Genomic DNA, 15,553 nt, shown 5'->3' on the forward strand with positions numbered 1-15,553 from the left:
TCACCTAGAGCGCTGTGGCTCCAGGAATAGACTCTCTTTCTTCAGGTCTGCGTTGGCCATGCGAGTGCCAGGCAATGCGCCGGTGCAGTATTAAATGTTGAGGGGTTTTGACCAGCGGTCACTGCGCTGTAACTTAATCCGAAGTTAAGGGGCACGCTGACCGCAGGTGGCTGACACACGGCCAGCGCAACGCCGCCTGAAACAGAAACACTGCCCCTCAGTTCCGGACCCTTGCTAACGGGGGAAATATTGGTTTAGGTAGGAATAAACAGAGTCGGAAGAGAAGGGTTTCATGCGACTTTTCAGTGCGCATGGAACATGGGACTGTGAGGAGAAAGACTTCAATCATATTTCAAATCTTCCACATCCTGCAACAGGTTTTTTTTTTATCTGTCCCGACATTCATTCATGCTCAGTGGAAAAAAAGAGTAAAAAAAAAAAAAAAGTTCTCTCGTTTATCGAGGCAGACACACTGGGAGCGGAATTGAACAATCGGTGCACAAAGGAAAGCGAGGATCCTTCCATATTCTTTGACTGAGACAATCTGTTAGTGACATTAACCCCTGAGCGCATTTCCCAGGCTCATGAATGGGGTTTAAGACTTCTTAAACCTCCCGCTGCATACAGGATGAGACCCCCATTCAAACTTTTAATTACCTTTATAGCAATAGAAAAATGCGCCCTCCATTGTCCGAAGGGACCAGTCTCTAAAGGACCAGATGTAAGGAGCTCCCGCCAAACTGGTGACAAGGTGCCACTTGAGACTTTGATAGGACCTTAAATCAGAAATATGATCCCTTTGACTTTTACGCACAAAATGTAACCTTTACGTACGACAAAAAAAAAAAGGCATGACAAACTGAAGACATTTATTTTTAAGAAAAATCTCATTTATTTATACCCTGGGTAACCACCCAACTTCAGTTTTTTTTCTCTTTTTTTAACACAAAACAGAATATAAAACAGCTTTGGTATAACAATCAATAACAGCTCTGTACAAAACTAAATCTTTTCATAAAAAGTACTTCATAACAAAGGCCTCCTATAAATCTTCTGACTGAACCTTTATCACCGACATCCAAATGTTGGAGTTAACAATAAATTAGAATAAAAGAAGGAAAAAAAAAGACATGCGCTGTTTTTTTAAAAAAAAGTTTTTGTTGTTGTTTTTAGCAACATTTGTTCCATAAAACGAAACATTCAGAACTAGTAGGAGGGACATGAGTGGTTAAAGTTGCCATCCTGAAGAGGAAGGGTCGCGGGCGGAACCCCGCAACAGTTGCGTAAAAGTTCCAGGTAAAACTTTCATCTGGGAAAGTGTCTGGTCCCTTTTGTTGAGCTACCAGGGCCGCCACACCGCTTCACTGCTCTCCGCGCCGGCGTTCACCCCCACCGGGCTGACCACCTGGGACACCCCGGAGAAGGACGTCATCCCGTGCACTGGAGACGCAGCCGTCGGCGCGGAGCTGCCGTGCACCGGACTGGCGTTCACCGCGATAGGCACCCCGGCGTTGGAGAAGAGGGGGATAACAGGAGCGGTGGTGGCGGTGGAGGCGAAGGGCGGGTTGGGGATCAGAAAGGCGAACTGTCCGTCTGTTGCGGGAACCAGCTGGAACCCGCCGAACACCTTGGGAGAGACGGCCTCTGCGGGACTGAGCTTGGAGCTGATGGGCAGGGTGGACGGGAGCTGCACATGGAGGGGCTGGGCCAGGTGCGCCGGCTGGGACGGAGCCTGCTGCGGGTACGTCACGGACATCATCTGTCCCATGCAGCTGGACAAATGGCCGAGGAGCCGCGACCTCACCTCGGCGTTCACCCCCTCTGAGGTGGACAGGAAGCGGGTCACCTCGTTCATGCACTCGTTGAATCCGGCTCTGTATTTGCTCATCACCGTCGCATCTGCTGAGAGCGCTGCTGGCGAAGAAGAAGAAAAAGTTTTAATGGCATGTTTGTGGCTCCCGCTGCTTAAAGTGGGGTTTAATCAAGCATCCCGCGACACACGTGCAAGAATACGTAAACTTACCGCTCATCTGCATACGCTGCAGGTTCCTCAAGTGCTTCACCGTCATCTCCAGGATGTCTGCCTTTTCCAGTTTGGAGTGCCTGGAGCTCTGCATGAGGGAGCAGGGAGAGTTTAGACTACATCCAAGCACATTCATCACTGTTTCGGCATTTAAAGTCTATTTAACACATCCGTGTGTATTGAACTTACATCTTTCTTAAGTGCGTCCAGGATGAGGGTCTTTAGCTGCGAAAGGCTCTCGTTTATTCTCGCCCTCCGTCGTTTTTCCATAATGGGTTTAGATGACTGTAAAGAAACCGAGACGTTCTCTCGTAAATATTTCCGCACAGTTTCTATCAGCGCTAAATATTACACAGGATGACAGCTGGACAAATCATCACCACGTTCCAAGTCTTACCTTTCTGTGCTCGCTGGCATTTTTTGGCTTGTCCGGTGTGTGTGATCCGTTGGCAGGAGCTCCGGCGATGGGAGATGCCGTCTGCTTTTCCATAGTGTCAGCTGGCATAATGGATCACAGCAGGTTCAAAGTGATAATAAAAAAAAAATAAGCAACGTGAAGAAGTAAATCCTCTTAGAAATCGCAGTGAGAGATTAAAAACAGCGGCAGCAAAAACAAAAACAAAAATCACGCGGCGCCACTGCAGAACATCAAAGTTCCGCCTGAACTGTTCCGCTCGTTATCGCTGAGCTGTCATCCAGAACCAGAGCGCGTTCGAACCGTGCGTGGCGCCGCGCGCATCGACTTCTCTACGCCTTGTGCCACCGACACGCGCTGCTGCGGTACTTATAGGCGGCTCGCGTGCTCCCAGTTCGTGTGAAACCCTCTCTGCATTCTTTCCCACACTCGCCTCAGCCAATAGCAGAGAGGACTCACCCTTTGGGCGCGGGGCAGACCGCTGATTGGACAACACCCCCGCGGGCCGTCAGTCACGCGCTGCTCAATCAGCCCTGCGGGGACAAACAACAAAGCGAGAGCGGAGCCGGGCGGTGAAGTGATAAGGAGGGGGGAATTCGCTGGATGTTTGCCTCCAACTTTGCTCCGTACTCGTCAAAAATCTTAAAACTCCCAGAGATATGTATGTGTGAGTGTGTTTGTCTGGAGAGGATGCGGTTTGACTTTTACCAGTTTAAGTTTAGTGAAGAAAGTAAACAAAGTAAGAGCTAAACAACATATTTTATATGAGTGGATATTAATGTTCATCTTTCCCGAAAGAAATAATGCGCTTCCTTGGCTTCTTACATGTTACAATGTATATTATTTTTAATTGTTTATTTAAAAAAAAAAGACTCTATATAACTAATAAATCCCTTTAAGCTTGAAAACAAATGCGCTGTCCATCTATTTTAGGAATCCTCATGCGCCTCCAAGGAGACGTCTGTAATGGCACGCGAGGCGGTCCGCAGCAGCACGCTCCAAGCCAATGGCGTGCAGCCACTTTACACAAATGAGGCAGCGCGCTCTCCGATTGGCTGCGCCACCACCTCTGTGTCAATCATCCTGGCGCGGGAGCAGATCGCAGAGGTGGAGGAGGTGGAGGGCCACATCTGTCCGCGTGCCATTCGCGCACAGTCTCTTCTACGGTTTGCACCGAGCACGTGCCAAAACTCGCAGATTATAGAGCCACGACCTATAAAAACCAAGGATGGTAGTTTGGGCTCTTTGCAGTTATGGAGAATAGAATAGAATAGAATAGAATAGAATAGAATAGAATAGAATAGAGAGGCAGCAGTCCACCTTGCCATATTCTTATTAACGTGAGTTCACGCTCATCATTTCAAGACTAAGATTATTATTATTATTATTTTAAATAAAATAACTGAAATGTCTCCCCAAGGTTTTACTAACATTGTGTCCCTGTGGCTATATTTTTGAGTTAAGCTGAAGCAGGATATTAAATGCTTAGTATTGCCTTCAAAAGACATAATTTACACACACGTTTCTTTCTCAGCATTCCATTTCATCCTATGGATTTTTATATTGAGTAAAGAGAGAGGGCGCCATCTTGTGGCTTAAAGTAAAAATGCGAATGAGCTTTCATCTGTTCTTTAAACATAATCCGATTTTGAAAAAGAATTACGTTTAAAGCTGATTTCTTTATCAACTTTATGTTAATCCAATTTTTATTTTTATTAGCTTACTGGTAATAGTGCTGGAAAATTTTTGTTTTGTGTGTGTGTGGCTTATTTCAGATATGTCCACAATTGTTTTCAACAAATTGTATTTTCTCACTTGATATGGAAAGTCTTGAATCTTTTCCCTTGGTGTGACGTTTCTTTATTCTGTTGCTGATTATCCAAATCGATAAGGATCTGTAAAAAAAGATATCCAAAGATATCCAATTTAGCGTCGACGTCTTCAAATCGCCACAAGGTGGCGCTTCCTTGACTTCCCTATTAAAAAATATGTAGTAAATGTGAGGAATTTTGGAAGACGTTTATTACTTGCACTCATAGAGGCCATTAATATTTTTCCCTTATCTTTAAGATTCACTTTGTTTAAAATGGAATCTATAAAATTTGTTTTAAGTATATTTCAGCTGCACTTTAATTGTGGCAAAACGGCATTTAAAGTGTATTTAATACATCTGTGTGCTAAAATGCAGCAAATATATACTCTAGAACAAATCAAAACATGTCTTTAATAATTTATCGACTTTATCAGTTTGATAAGTAGATTATATTGCTCTACAAATGCACTTAAATCTACTGTAAGCATACCACTAATATAAGAAATACAAGAGATAACTTTTCATTAAAGTAACGGTGATAGTAAATATAGATCTCAGTTCTTACATGTCAAGATAGTTTATTACTTTATACATATTTTACAATCACAAAAATGAATACATTTAGAAAGAACAAAGATGGATGTCATGTAGCTACTTACTTTCATCTTAAGAAAAAGTTAAAAAAATAAATAAATAATTTGAACAAATAAAATCTAAATTGATGATAAAAAGTGTTCAAAAACATGAATGTCAATTTACATATTTCGTCAGCACTGCAGACACTTTATTATATCATCACATTCCTTTGCCAATCACCCCCTCTTTCTTTACAAAAGATGCTTCAGGCAAAAAAAGGGGGGAAAAAACACTCCATTATTTAGGAAGTTGACAATTTGTAGCAGTGTCTAATGATTAGTAGAGAAAAATCAACTCATGCATGTGGTTAATCTCTGCCAGTAACTGAACATCCTAAATGAGAATGTAGTAAATCAGATGTCCCCATTCTCCACAGTTTATGTATGATAATGTGTGTGACATGACAAAGCGGGAGATCCTACAAGATATAAGCATGCTGTCTTTGTTTATAGCACGAAAGATCCAAGATGAACAATTAAATATTCTTTTAGGTGAAAAAGTGAGGAAACACCAACTTAGAGGGAGAAACAGCTGAAATGCTAATCATCTGAGTTTGTGAAAATGCTAATAGCTTTTGAAATGCTTGAGCTTAAACTAAGACTGAAGTGTTTTGTTGAAAATCAGTATTGTGTCCGATGAGGACTGAAGAAGGTAATCACATGCGTTTATCCTAAAAGGAAACAAAATATTCTCAAGCTAAGCGTTTTACCTAACAGGAAGTGATCATTAATTTAAAGATCATTTATTTTAACATGTTCAGACACATCTAAATAACCAGTTTATCATTACAGCTTCAGAATAATACACATGCAGACGATTTCAAACTGACCCACCTTTAATCCAGACCTGTCACTCCACTGAAAACATTAAAAGATTCGGCATCTAGATAAAGCAGACACACGTTTAGTTTTTAGTCTCACATCAAGGAGGACCAAGATTTGTGCTCTAAACGTTTATTAACAAACACACAGTTTTGCTTTCAATATCAAGCTGAACAATTTTGCTAAGATTGTTTGGTATATTTACACGATCTGGCAATATTTTTTGAAGCTGTTCTATGCTACGTGGACACAAAATAAAAGGAAACTGAAAGTGTCAATAAGTAAAAATTGAAACTCATCAAATTACCCTGAAAACAGATTCAGGGTAATTTGGATTACCCTGTCTCCTCAATCCTGCAGTCCCGACTGAAACTGGCAACAGCGTATTCGCGTGTTAAATCAACGGATCCCTTTTAATAATAGAACCAGTGACAATTTCAGGGAAGCAAATATGCCAGCCTTCGAACTGATCCCGACATCTTTAACCCTTTCTTGCTGTCGATTGCAACAAGCTGAATGTAATAAAACTTTCTTAAGCCACACATCCGGCCGGCCTCTGGTGGAGGATAAGTCATTGTTCGGTGGCTCATGCCCCTCTGTGGGTGAGCTCTGCTGGGGCATGCTGGACACTTGTTTACCCAGGATCCAGAGTCTCAAGGGCCAGCTGTGTGGACTTCCCTTTATTTGCTTTCGGATCTGCCCAAATGAAGCAGAGCTAATTCTACGGAGTGCCGCAGAGATTACACAACTGCTTCCTGCAGCGGAGGAGCTGATAGGGTTTTAATTGGTTCATTCTCAATGTATTAAGTAGAACTTGTTCATGTAGAGCGAAAGTCAGAGCATATATAACAATGTTAGACATTGTCTAACTTCTCCTGCGTTTCCAATAAACTCACTGAATGAGTCTCATACTGGAGCATCCGTAAAGCTGATGCTGACTTTTGCTGGACTGAGGAATGTAGACAAGTAACTCTTCTGCTGATCTGCATTCACCAGACGAGGGCCAGAAGTACTTGCTTTCGACTTGGCTTTATGAGGCACAGAGATGTCGGTGGAGATGAAAGTGGAGCCAAAAGGAGGGAGAAGCCGTGTTTGCAGATTTAGCAGAGTTCAGCGGTCTGTTGTCCGGATCCGCCAAGGGCTCAGCAGCTCCCTTTGACTGCTGCCGGCTTAATTTGTTGTTCTACAATGAGTCTGTGCACTTCTCCAAATCCACAAGCAGAATGCAGACGGAGAGTCAATTATATCTGCATTAGCAGGAGTTGGCCGGGCAATCCCTTCATGCACACACTCCCAAATCAAGTGCTGTAGGTGACGTGTTTACAGCGACGGAGCCTCGACACCGAGTCGCTACACTGCCTCTCTGGGTGGCTGTGGATTTGTTTCAGACGGCGCAGCCTCGTCACTCCAGAAATATGCAACGCAAAGGTATTCGTGCCACTGCGGCAGCTTTACAGCCACAAACCTCAGAGTATTGAGAATTTAAGTGATATACCAATACAAACACAGAGTAGTACATAATTGTCAATTAGAAGCGAAACGATACATGTAACTTTACATTAGATAACAAATATGAACCTCATTTATTCTGACGCCCCTAAATATCCAGGGCAAATGACTGAACTCGGAGTTAATCCAGTTAATTAATGATCTCCACCTCTGTTACCCGACTTGGAAAGGTGGGAATTAACCATTGTAACTCTGGAGGAGCTGCAGAGATCTGCATACCGTCCCCCTAGAAACACACAGCGCTCATGCATCATATTTATACGGGAGAACTGAGCCAGACAGAGGAGACGAAAAGATGAGTAGAGTCCAGTCAAAGTACAGACCTGAGTCCAACCAAGAAACCATTGCATGACTTGAAAATTCACATATCTTCTCCACCTATTCAAACTGAACTTGAGGTATTTTACAAAAAACACAAATCAGCAAAAATTTTGAAGTTTTTCAATTAAAAATATAAATGAACCATCAAAAGTCAAATTTTTTATATCTAATTTTGCATTTTTAAACAAGCTCCCTGACAGCGGCAGGCCTGATCTTCTGAATCAAAAGTCTTCCAGCACTTCTGTGGATTAACAAGAGTCTAAAACTCCGGCTTCAATTGGTTAAATAAATTCTGAGCCATAAAAAGTTTAACTCTTCCCTGTAGAATAATTCAATAATTTCTCCTTCCTGGGGTTTGGGAAACAATCAGGGCAGGGAGATTTCACACATCTGGGGAGACGCCCGATGCATTTTTTCTTTTTTTTCCCATCCACTGAGCTTTTATATAAAGAAAAAAAAAAAAACACAATTCTGTTGTTCGACACTTCCCACTTTGATGTTTTACACAGAGAGCGGGGTGCTCTGCTGAAATTCCCCCCAATTTGAATAAACTAATATAAATTTGGGAATATTTCTCATGGCCTTGTGTGCGTTCGGTGAAAGGCTTCAAAGCTGCGTGTTTGCGCCACAAATGGGGGTGAAAGTGGTAGTTTTTCATTTTATTCTCCCTTAATCTCATTACTCCCCTAGCTGATTTCATACCTGCAGGGGAAAGAGAGAGAGAGAGAGAGAGACAGAGAAAAAAAAAGTCTGTGATCAATTATATTTGCCTCGCTTTTCAAGCAGCTTGTTGTCATTTTGCCATCTGCGGACCAGCATGTCCAGTACAATGTGGTGTTTTCACTGGCTTCACTGGGCCCTCTGTGGCTTTCAGAGCAGTAGGGAGAGAGACCCTTTTCTCCTGCTCCTCGCCCCAATCCGGGGCTTTCTTCTTCCTTTTAAGTGGGCTGTTGATGAGGTTAGTCTAATCAGATTAAGTCAGCTCACATTGGCCTCTGCAGTTTGTTTTCTTCCCAAAGGCGTTCTGACATCTCCTATACTCTTCCTTTATCCGTCTCTTTGCACTTTTCATCCAGGCTTTCATCCAAAAAAAAAAGCCTTTCAGCAGAAATCCCAATGGACTCCTTTATAAACAGCAGTCCCCCCGATGATATAGGTTATTTAGAATGGGTCACTAGATTGCTATACATGGGAAAGGTCTTTAAAGCTGTGCAATGACGCATTTGGACATTTTCCACTGGTGTCTGTGTGAATGCCAGAGATTAGGTAAACACAAAGCACTAAATCGAATTCTGGAAATCGCTGGAACCTTTAATTTGATTCCTAAATAAATGTTTGAGGGTTGTTTTGCAAACGACATGGCTAATGCAATCTACGCTTTTATGTAGCGGGCGATTAGATGAGAGCGGCTCTTTCACGGCTCGCTTGTTAAATAGTTTTTTACGTCAAATCACAAAGATTTAGAAGTGATATCTCACAAGACGAGACGGCCGTCGTGAACGGGATAGTAAACGTAAACCCTCAAGAAACCTTACTCTGTGATTCTGGAAAACAAAAAAAAAAAAAAAAAAAAACAAAAAAAAAGTTTTAGGGAAGGTTATGATTTTAAATTTGTTTGAATTTGTAGAGGATAATTGAGGAGAAATAAGAGATGAAGTGAACCAAAGAATTCACCTGATTAATCGTATTTCTACATATTTGTAAATACTATTGAATAATTCTTGCTAAATTAGATTTAACGGTCGAAAAAAGCCTCTCCTTTCACAACCACAGCCGAATTTACAAGGATGTGTGTCCCTGTGCTGGAGTCTGCTTTTGGTGCCCTATCCACTGTTGGAAATTAATTTTAATTATGTAAATTACAGTACATTAATAAACTTCATTATTTTGAAATACTTTGGTATTGCTTATATTCATACAAATATTTATACAACTTATGGGATATGGGCTTATGAGTTTTATATAAAGCACAATGTTATAAAAAATGACTGAAAATCTATGGGGCCCTGGGATACTGCTCCTGTAAGGCCTTTCTAAAGTCTGTTAGTTCACAACAAAGTCTTTTTTTCCCCCTCTTAAAATTCATTTGAAGTGATTTGCAAGAACAAAACCTTCCTGCATTTGCCAAATAAGTCTCTGCAGTCGCCCTCAGGAGGGCGTAGAAACCTGATTCCCCCACTAATAACAGGCTCACAAAGACAATGGGTGCAACAGGAGGCCCTTTTCAGATGACTTCAGCGCCCTGCCTTTCCAAAAACTCACGGCAGCCCACCGACTGAATGAACGTGTCGGGGCTGCAGAGCCGTTTGGAGCTAATGGATCTGAGAGACTGTCCACTTAATTACATTACAGCCTTTCAGCAGGCCTTTGAGCTCTGCCATCGGCCACACCGCGGCACTTCAGTCACGGCTACAAAGTGCAATGCGTTGTGACAGATCTGGCCCTTCTGGGAACTCTGGGGAAAAAAAAGGTTGAGCTTCATGAAACAGGTGATCCGCCTCAACTTTCCTCATCCACGAGGCACACGCACATATAAAATAAAAATAAAAACAGTCAGACACTGAAGGTAAAAACTATATTTTTCTATCGTCTCTCAAAAAAATGCTGATGGTTCAGTTTTCTTCGAATCAATTCTTGATTTATTAGTTCTCAACTTACAGCAGAATTTGTGGGGAAAAACATGTAAAAAGTGTTTCCTTGAAGAGATGTGAAGTAGAAGATAAATAGTGCATGGCTTTCAACATTTTTTCCACATTTAGGTTTTGAAACCTACCAAGTCGTGTTTTAATGTTGCTTGTAGTTTGTTCGCAATAATACTAGAGGACACAGCAAATAAGGTCAAAAGAGAGACCAAAAATGTTTCTCCTTTCCTGCATGCAAAATTCTATGCACACCAAAAAGTTAACACTGGCAATTACCCCAGTCACACCACCCCCTTGGTGAAGCATGGTGATGGCAGCATCATGCTGTGGCAATGCTTTTCTTCAGTATAGACAATGAAGCTGATAGAAATTGATGGATGGAGCTGAATACAGGACAATGTAGGAAGAAGATCTGTTAGAGGCTGTAAAGACTTGAGACTCACCTCACTTGAGGTTCACCTTTCTGCAGAACAATGTCTCTAAACATACAGCAAGAACAACTGGAATGACCTGGTCAAATTCCCGACCTAAATACGAGGAATCTTCCTTTTGCAACAAAAAATTGGCGAAAATGTCGGTGTTTTTGTATATAAAGTTGGTAGAGATTTATTCAAAGGACTTGCAGCTATAATAATCGGTTTCTCAGAAGATCCCAATAGAGTACACCAACCTTTGGGTTTAAACTGTAACAAAGTGCGAATAAAATCGAGGGTGTGAAAATAAGATGAATGAAAATATGTTATTTCAGATTCTATTCAGCAAATGAGTGTTTCGTTATTTGTTAAATAATCGTTGTTGATCAAAACTTTCCAAACTCTATGTAAAAGCCGTGTGTGACTGTTTCACTTACCAAAGCTCCTGTGTATCAAATGCGAGCACCAAACAAACACTGAGATAAAACGAAGCAGAAAATTGTCCTTTTTTATACCCTTTTGGCCCAAATTGAGCTTGTGTCTAATCCGTTCCACACAAAACCCAACACAGCTAATGGAGAACAAGATTTTTCACAGGCTTCTGGTGAACAGCCTTAAAAAAAAGGGGAACATTTGTTGCTGCTTTAACATACCAGCCCATTGGTTTGTCTGGGTTCATAAAGAACCCTTCCAAATCTTCTCAGGCCAAATTATTTAAATGTAGACTGATGTCTTCTCAGTTCATGGCCAAAAGGTGTCACTTCCAGACACAAAAGTCACAGTTCACCCATGCTCACGCAGATTAAGTGGAAAATCCCTCTGACTAGTAAACACAAAGCAGCAGTTTGGAGATTTCCCCTCTCGATTATATACCATATTAAAGGTGCCATTGATCTTTTTGTCCAGTTTTGTTGGCGAAAGAAATGCGGGACTCTCTCACTCTTCTTCATAAAAATGACTCCCCATTATGCCGGTGCAAAATCAATGCAAATGAATCCTTTATTCATTTCCCTGTGAATAATCCAAGTGTTTGCACTTTTGTTTGGGCGCCGTGAGCTAAGCAAAAAAAAAAAAAATCATAAGAAAGTGGCGGCGAATGTGAGCGTTTATTGGCCAGCGGAAAGAAGAGATGACCCCGCTTACCGGGTGACAAAGACTCCTTTATGGCTGTGGTATGAACCTATGAAACAGGGGTATTCCACTGTGACTGACCAGCATGGCAGGGGGTCCAACATGTGTCAAGACGGTGCCTCAGTAAAACCAACTGCTCTGACACACAAAGGAGGATAGGGAGCAACCAGAAAAAGAAAAAAAAAAAAAAAGATCACTGCTTATTCAGAGTCTCCGAGATGTGGTGACCGAATGGTCAGCGGCTGGGCTACTCATTTATTACTCATTTATTAGAATAGAGAAATACACCGGTTACGGAATATTAACATGAACGTAATTCCTCATGTGAATCTCTTCAATCCTGAGGCTGGCTCCTTAGTCATTTTCCCTGGCTTAAGGAGCCTAATTAGTGTTTTTGATGGCGCACATCACACTGACAAACAGTAAAGCACGGCAGTGGCGGCATCACAGTGTGGGAGTGCTCTTCAGGGGGATTGTAAAAGAAGAAGACATGCAAGAGAAAGTACAGGAGTTGAATTTCACCTGCTGTTGACTGTAAACATGCAATCAAGACATTTTCTTTAACCTGGCCAAAGTTTTGCAAAATAGAAAATAGAATAAAAAGAAAATGTTCAGGCTTCCTCATGTTTTACAGTGCGTTCCTAGGATAAATTCTAATTGTATTTCTTGTGCACAATACTGTAACTGTACTTGGTTGCCTACATGTGAAAGAAAAGATATTACCCTAAGAGTAAAAGTTTACTTTTTAAAAAAATAAAAGTAGCACTTCTGGAGCCCTAGCCAGAATCAATATGTCTGAATTCTAATTTCAGGGAAGGACATAGTCTAACGGGCTTTAAGGCCATAAAATGCTCGATTGTGAAATCTGTTTTGGATCTGGTGCCATCTCTTTGCAATAAAAACCCTCAAAGAGAGTTACTATCTCATAGAGTTGAGATAATAACTCAACTCTTAAGATTTTCAAAACTGAATTAATTTATTCCTTGAACAATTCAGTGTTTCATTGACTTTATCAACAGAAATGGCACATGAGATATCAAAATTAGATTTGCCCTGCTCTGATATGTAAGATTATTAAATATTACACTGGTTTTATGAGTTTTTTGAGTTTTAGATACTAGAGCAGTCGCCACCTGGAGCCAAACATGTTGACTTGTGGTCGTCCTTTATATCATCACCGTTTCCTCTCCGAGGTTGATTGGTATCAGTTGGCGTTTTCGCTCTCGTCTAGATTTAAAAGTATTTTGTGATCGTTGCTAAATTCACCCAGCATCACCCCGCAGTCTGACTTCCTTGCAACACATTTCTGCTTGTGGTCACTTCAAACTTCATCCCATCATCAAAAGCCCTTTTCTGAACCCCAAACATCATCACCCTTTCCCCGTCCCTGTGATGTGGAGATTTCACACGGATCACAGCAAAGCCCTCCTCCTTTTAACTTTTATTTTGGCCCAAGCATTGCCCACAAGACAAGTTGTGTCTTTGAAACCTCTTGTATCAATCACATCAAACAGCTGGGAAACAAAAGTGGAGGCTGGCAGCGTCAGACAAACACTGCCATTAGTCACTGCGCTCCTCTTGTGTCACGTCACGGATGAAGGAGGGCTTGTTTGCTCAGGAATATCTCCCACACTGTAAAGGCAAAAGGGAACCTACCGCCGGCGCATTCAGCGCGCATGCAAACAAGCGCGATGCTGTGTGGTCATTTACAATCAACACAGATCAAAGAGCACAAAGTGGACTTCTGTTTCAGAAAGCACCATGCGGCACAACCTTTTCTCCTCCTGAAGCTCTCGATCTTCCCACACTCGTAGACAAAATCGCCATTAACGGGGTCTGAAAAGTGTGATTTTTTTTTTTTAGCTCTCACTCTTGTATTCCTCAGCCTTGTCCCATCCCCAGGCCCCCTGCCTGGTACTGACCCAGCCAGCAGACCCCCTTCTGTCCCCTCTTTGGCCCCCGCCAACCCTGGGAAGAAGAGGCCCTCTCTGGAGTTAAAACTGGGGCTCATTAGCAGTGCCCACCTGGAGGCTGGACGGGGACAAACAGAGGGACGAAGGGGGCCGAGGCCTTTAATCTGCTGGCTGTGCGCAGCGTTGTGGCACACAGCGGGGACAAGGTTTCTGCAGGCTGGTGCGACGCAGCTCACAGCGCCACTGAACACACGTTGATCCTGATGCCTGAGTTTAATCTGTGTAATTGTCCCTCTGGGTAAGATAAAAAAGAAGAAAAAAAGCCCTTTCAAAATCTTCCTCCAATAAAAGTCACTTTTATAACAGTTTCCCTTGATGGTATCACCGCAGTGCAAACAGCGCGTTAAACAATTGTGGAAACAAAACCGTTTGGTGTTCTTTGAAGTTCCGGGACCTTATGCAAATTTAAAATCTCATCAGTGCCTCAATGCTGCCCTCCCATCATTATTCCAGCCAGTAAATCTCAGCCTTGTTCAAGGGACGCAGTTTGCCGTGAATGACCTTCACTCCGTCAGTTGTGGGTACGGAGGGCTGGCGTTGAGGTATGCTTGTGTGTCTGTGTGTGCGATGCAGTGGTCTGGAGCCCCTGCGGTTAGTCGTACCGAGTCCAAAGAGAAACAAAGGGATTCCAGTCAGGAAGCAGAAAGGCTACTGAGTCATGTGGCTGCAGACTGCATCCATGGAGTCATGTTGGAGAACATAGCATCCACAGGAATGCGGCATTGCCGTAATTTGCAATAATCTTGAAGCAATTTTTATTTATAAAGCCAATTTTCGAACATGGATGTAAACCGTAGTTTCTGTTGTTAATTCTGGATTTTTTAAATTATTTTAAGTTGTTTTCCTGTGTTTTGTGAGTCAATGTTTTCATGTTTGTTTGTTTATTTTTTTTTTTTTTTACTGTGCTCGCTTTGTGTCACTGAGTCCATCCTGTTTGTTTCCCATCAAGGAAGAAATACAGTGTCTACAAAAACCGTTCACCTCATTGGATGTTTTAAGCTTACTTCTTTCACATAGAAGTCTTAATCAACAAAAATCACAAAAAATATGAAAAAAGTGAAAACTGATTTCAACAAAAATAATGACACTTAATAAAAATATGAAACAAAATAAGTGACTTTATAAATACCCACCCCGTCAAGTCAGTATTTATTATATGTGCACATTTATTTGAGTTCAGTTAAACCCATCATCAGGATTTGAAATGAACAACCAAAGTGTAAAAATGCCCTGGTCAGGCCATCCTCACAAACCGGGAGGGAAGGAGGAAGGAAGGAAGGGTAACCTGATGGTAAACACCAGGTTACCATGGTGAGAAACACCAGGTTACCATGACTACACTGAAGGCGTTACAAGCTTCAGCAGCTTGTAACGCTTGAGGCAGGACTGTTGTCCAGGTTCTTTACCAGTTCAAACTTTATGCTAAAGTTGCAATGAGAAAGACACCATTGAAGAAAACTCAGATCAAGGCTTTAACTAGCCAGAACCCAGACAGTCAGGTGACCTCAGGAGGAAGATGGCCTCAAAATAAAATACATTTGAAAGACTTTAGCAAGATAAAGTTGGCAAATACAGTGAAGTTGAGATGTGAAAGCTGGAACAATTAAACCAAAGGAGACTGAATGTTGATAAATTGCTTCAAGTGGTCAGGTCTATTGTAGTGCTTTTCAAAGAGGGCCAGCACAGTTGGTAGTACTGTTGCCTTGCAGCAGGAGGTTCTGGGTTTGATCCCGGCCTGGGATCGCTCTGCATACCGTTTGAATGTTCTCCCTGTATATGCTTGGATTCTCTCCTGGGTTTCAGTCTTCCTCCCGCAGTACAAAAACATTAATTATCCATCCATCCATCCATCCATC

General features: G+C 42.0%; 1 protein-coding gene across 2 annotated transcripts; it reads right to left on the reverse strand.

The window, feature by feature from the left end:
- Positions 1-1,150: 1,150 nt before the first annotated feature.
- Positions 1,151-2,800, reverse strand: her9 (hairy-related 9). Of its 2 annotated transcripts, none has more exons than XM_015035720.1 (4): positions 2,421-2,800; positions 2,213-2,308; positions 2,024-2,111; positions 1,151-1,914 (listed from the first exon to the last, which is right to left on the reverse strand). In XM_015035720.1, exons 1-4 carry the CDS (start codon positions 2,526-2,528, stop codon positions 1,340-1,342), a joined length of 867 nt encoding a protein of 288 aa, XP_014891206.1. In that variant the 5' UTR covers positions 2,529-2,800; the 3' UTR covers positions 1,151-1,339. The 2 variants fall into 2 exon arrangements, with proteins under 2 accessions (XP_014891206.1, XP_014891207.1); XM_015035721.1 differs by having other exon boundaries at positions 1,151-1,911; positions 2,421-2,799.
- Positions 2,801-15,553: the final 12,753 nt, after the last annotated feature.

This window comes from Poecilia latipinna, unplaced genomic scaffold, assembly GCF_001443285.1.
Source record: "Poecilia latipinna isolate Pla-1442-1.1 unplaced genomic scaffold, P_latipinna-1.0 Scaffold346, whole genome shotgun sequence".
NCBI classification, from domain to species: Eukaryota; Metazoa; Chordata; class Actinopteri; order Cyprinodontiformes; family Poeciliidae; genus Poecilia; species Poecilia latipinna.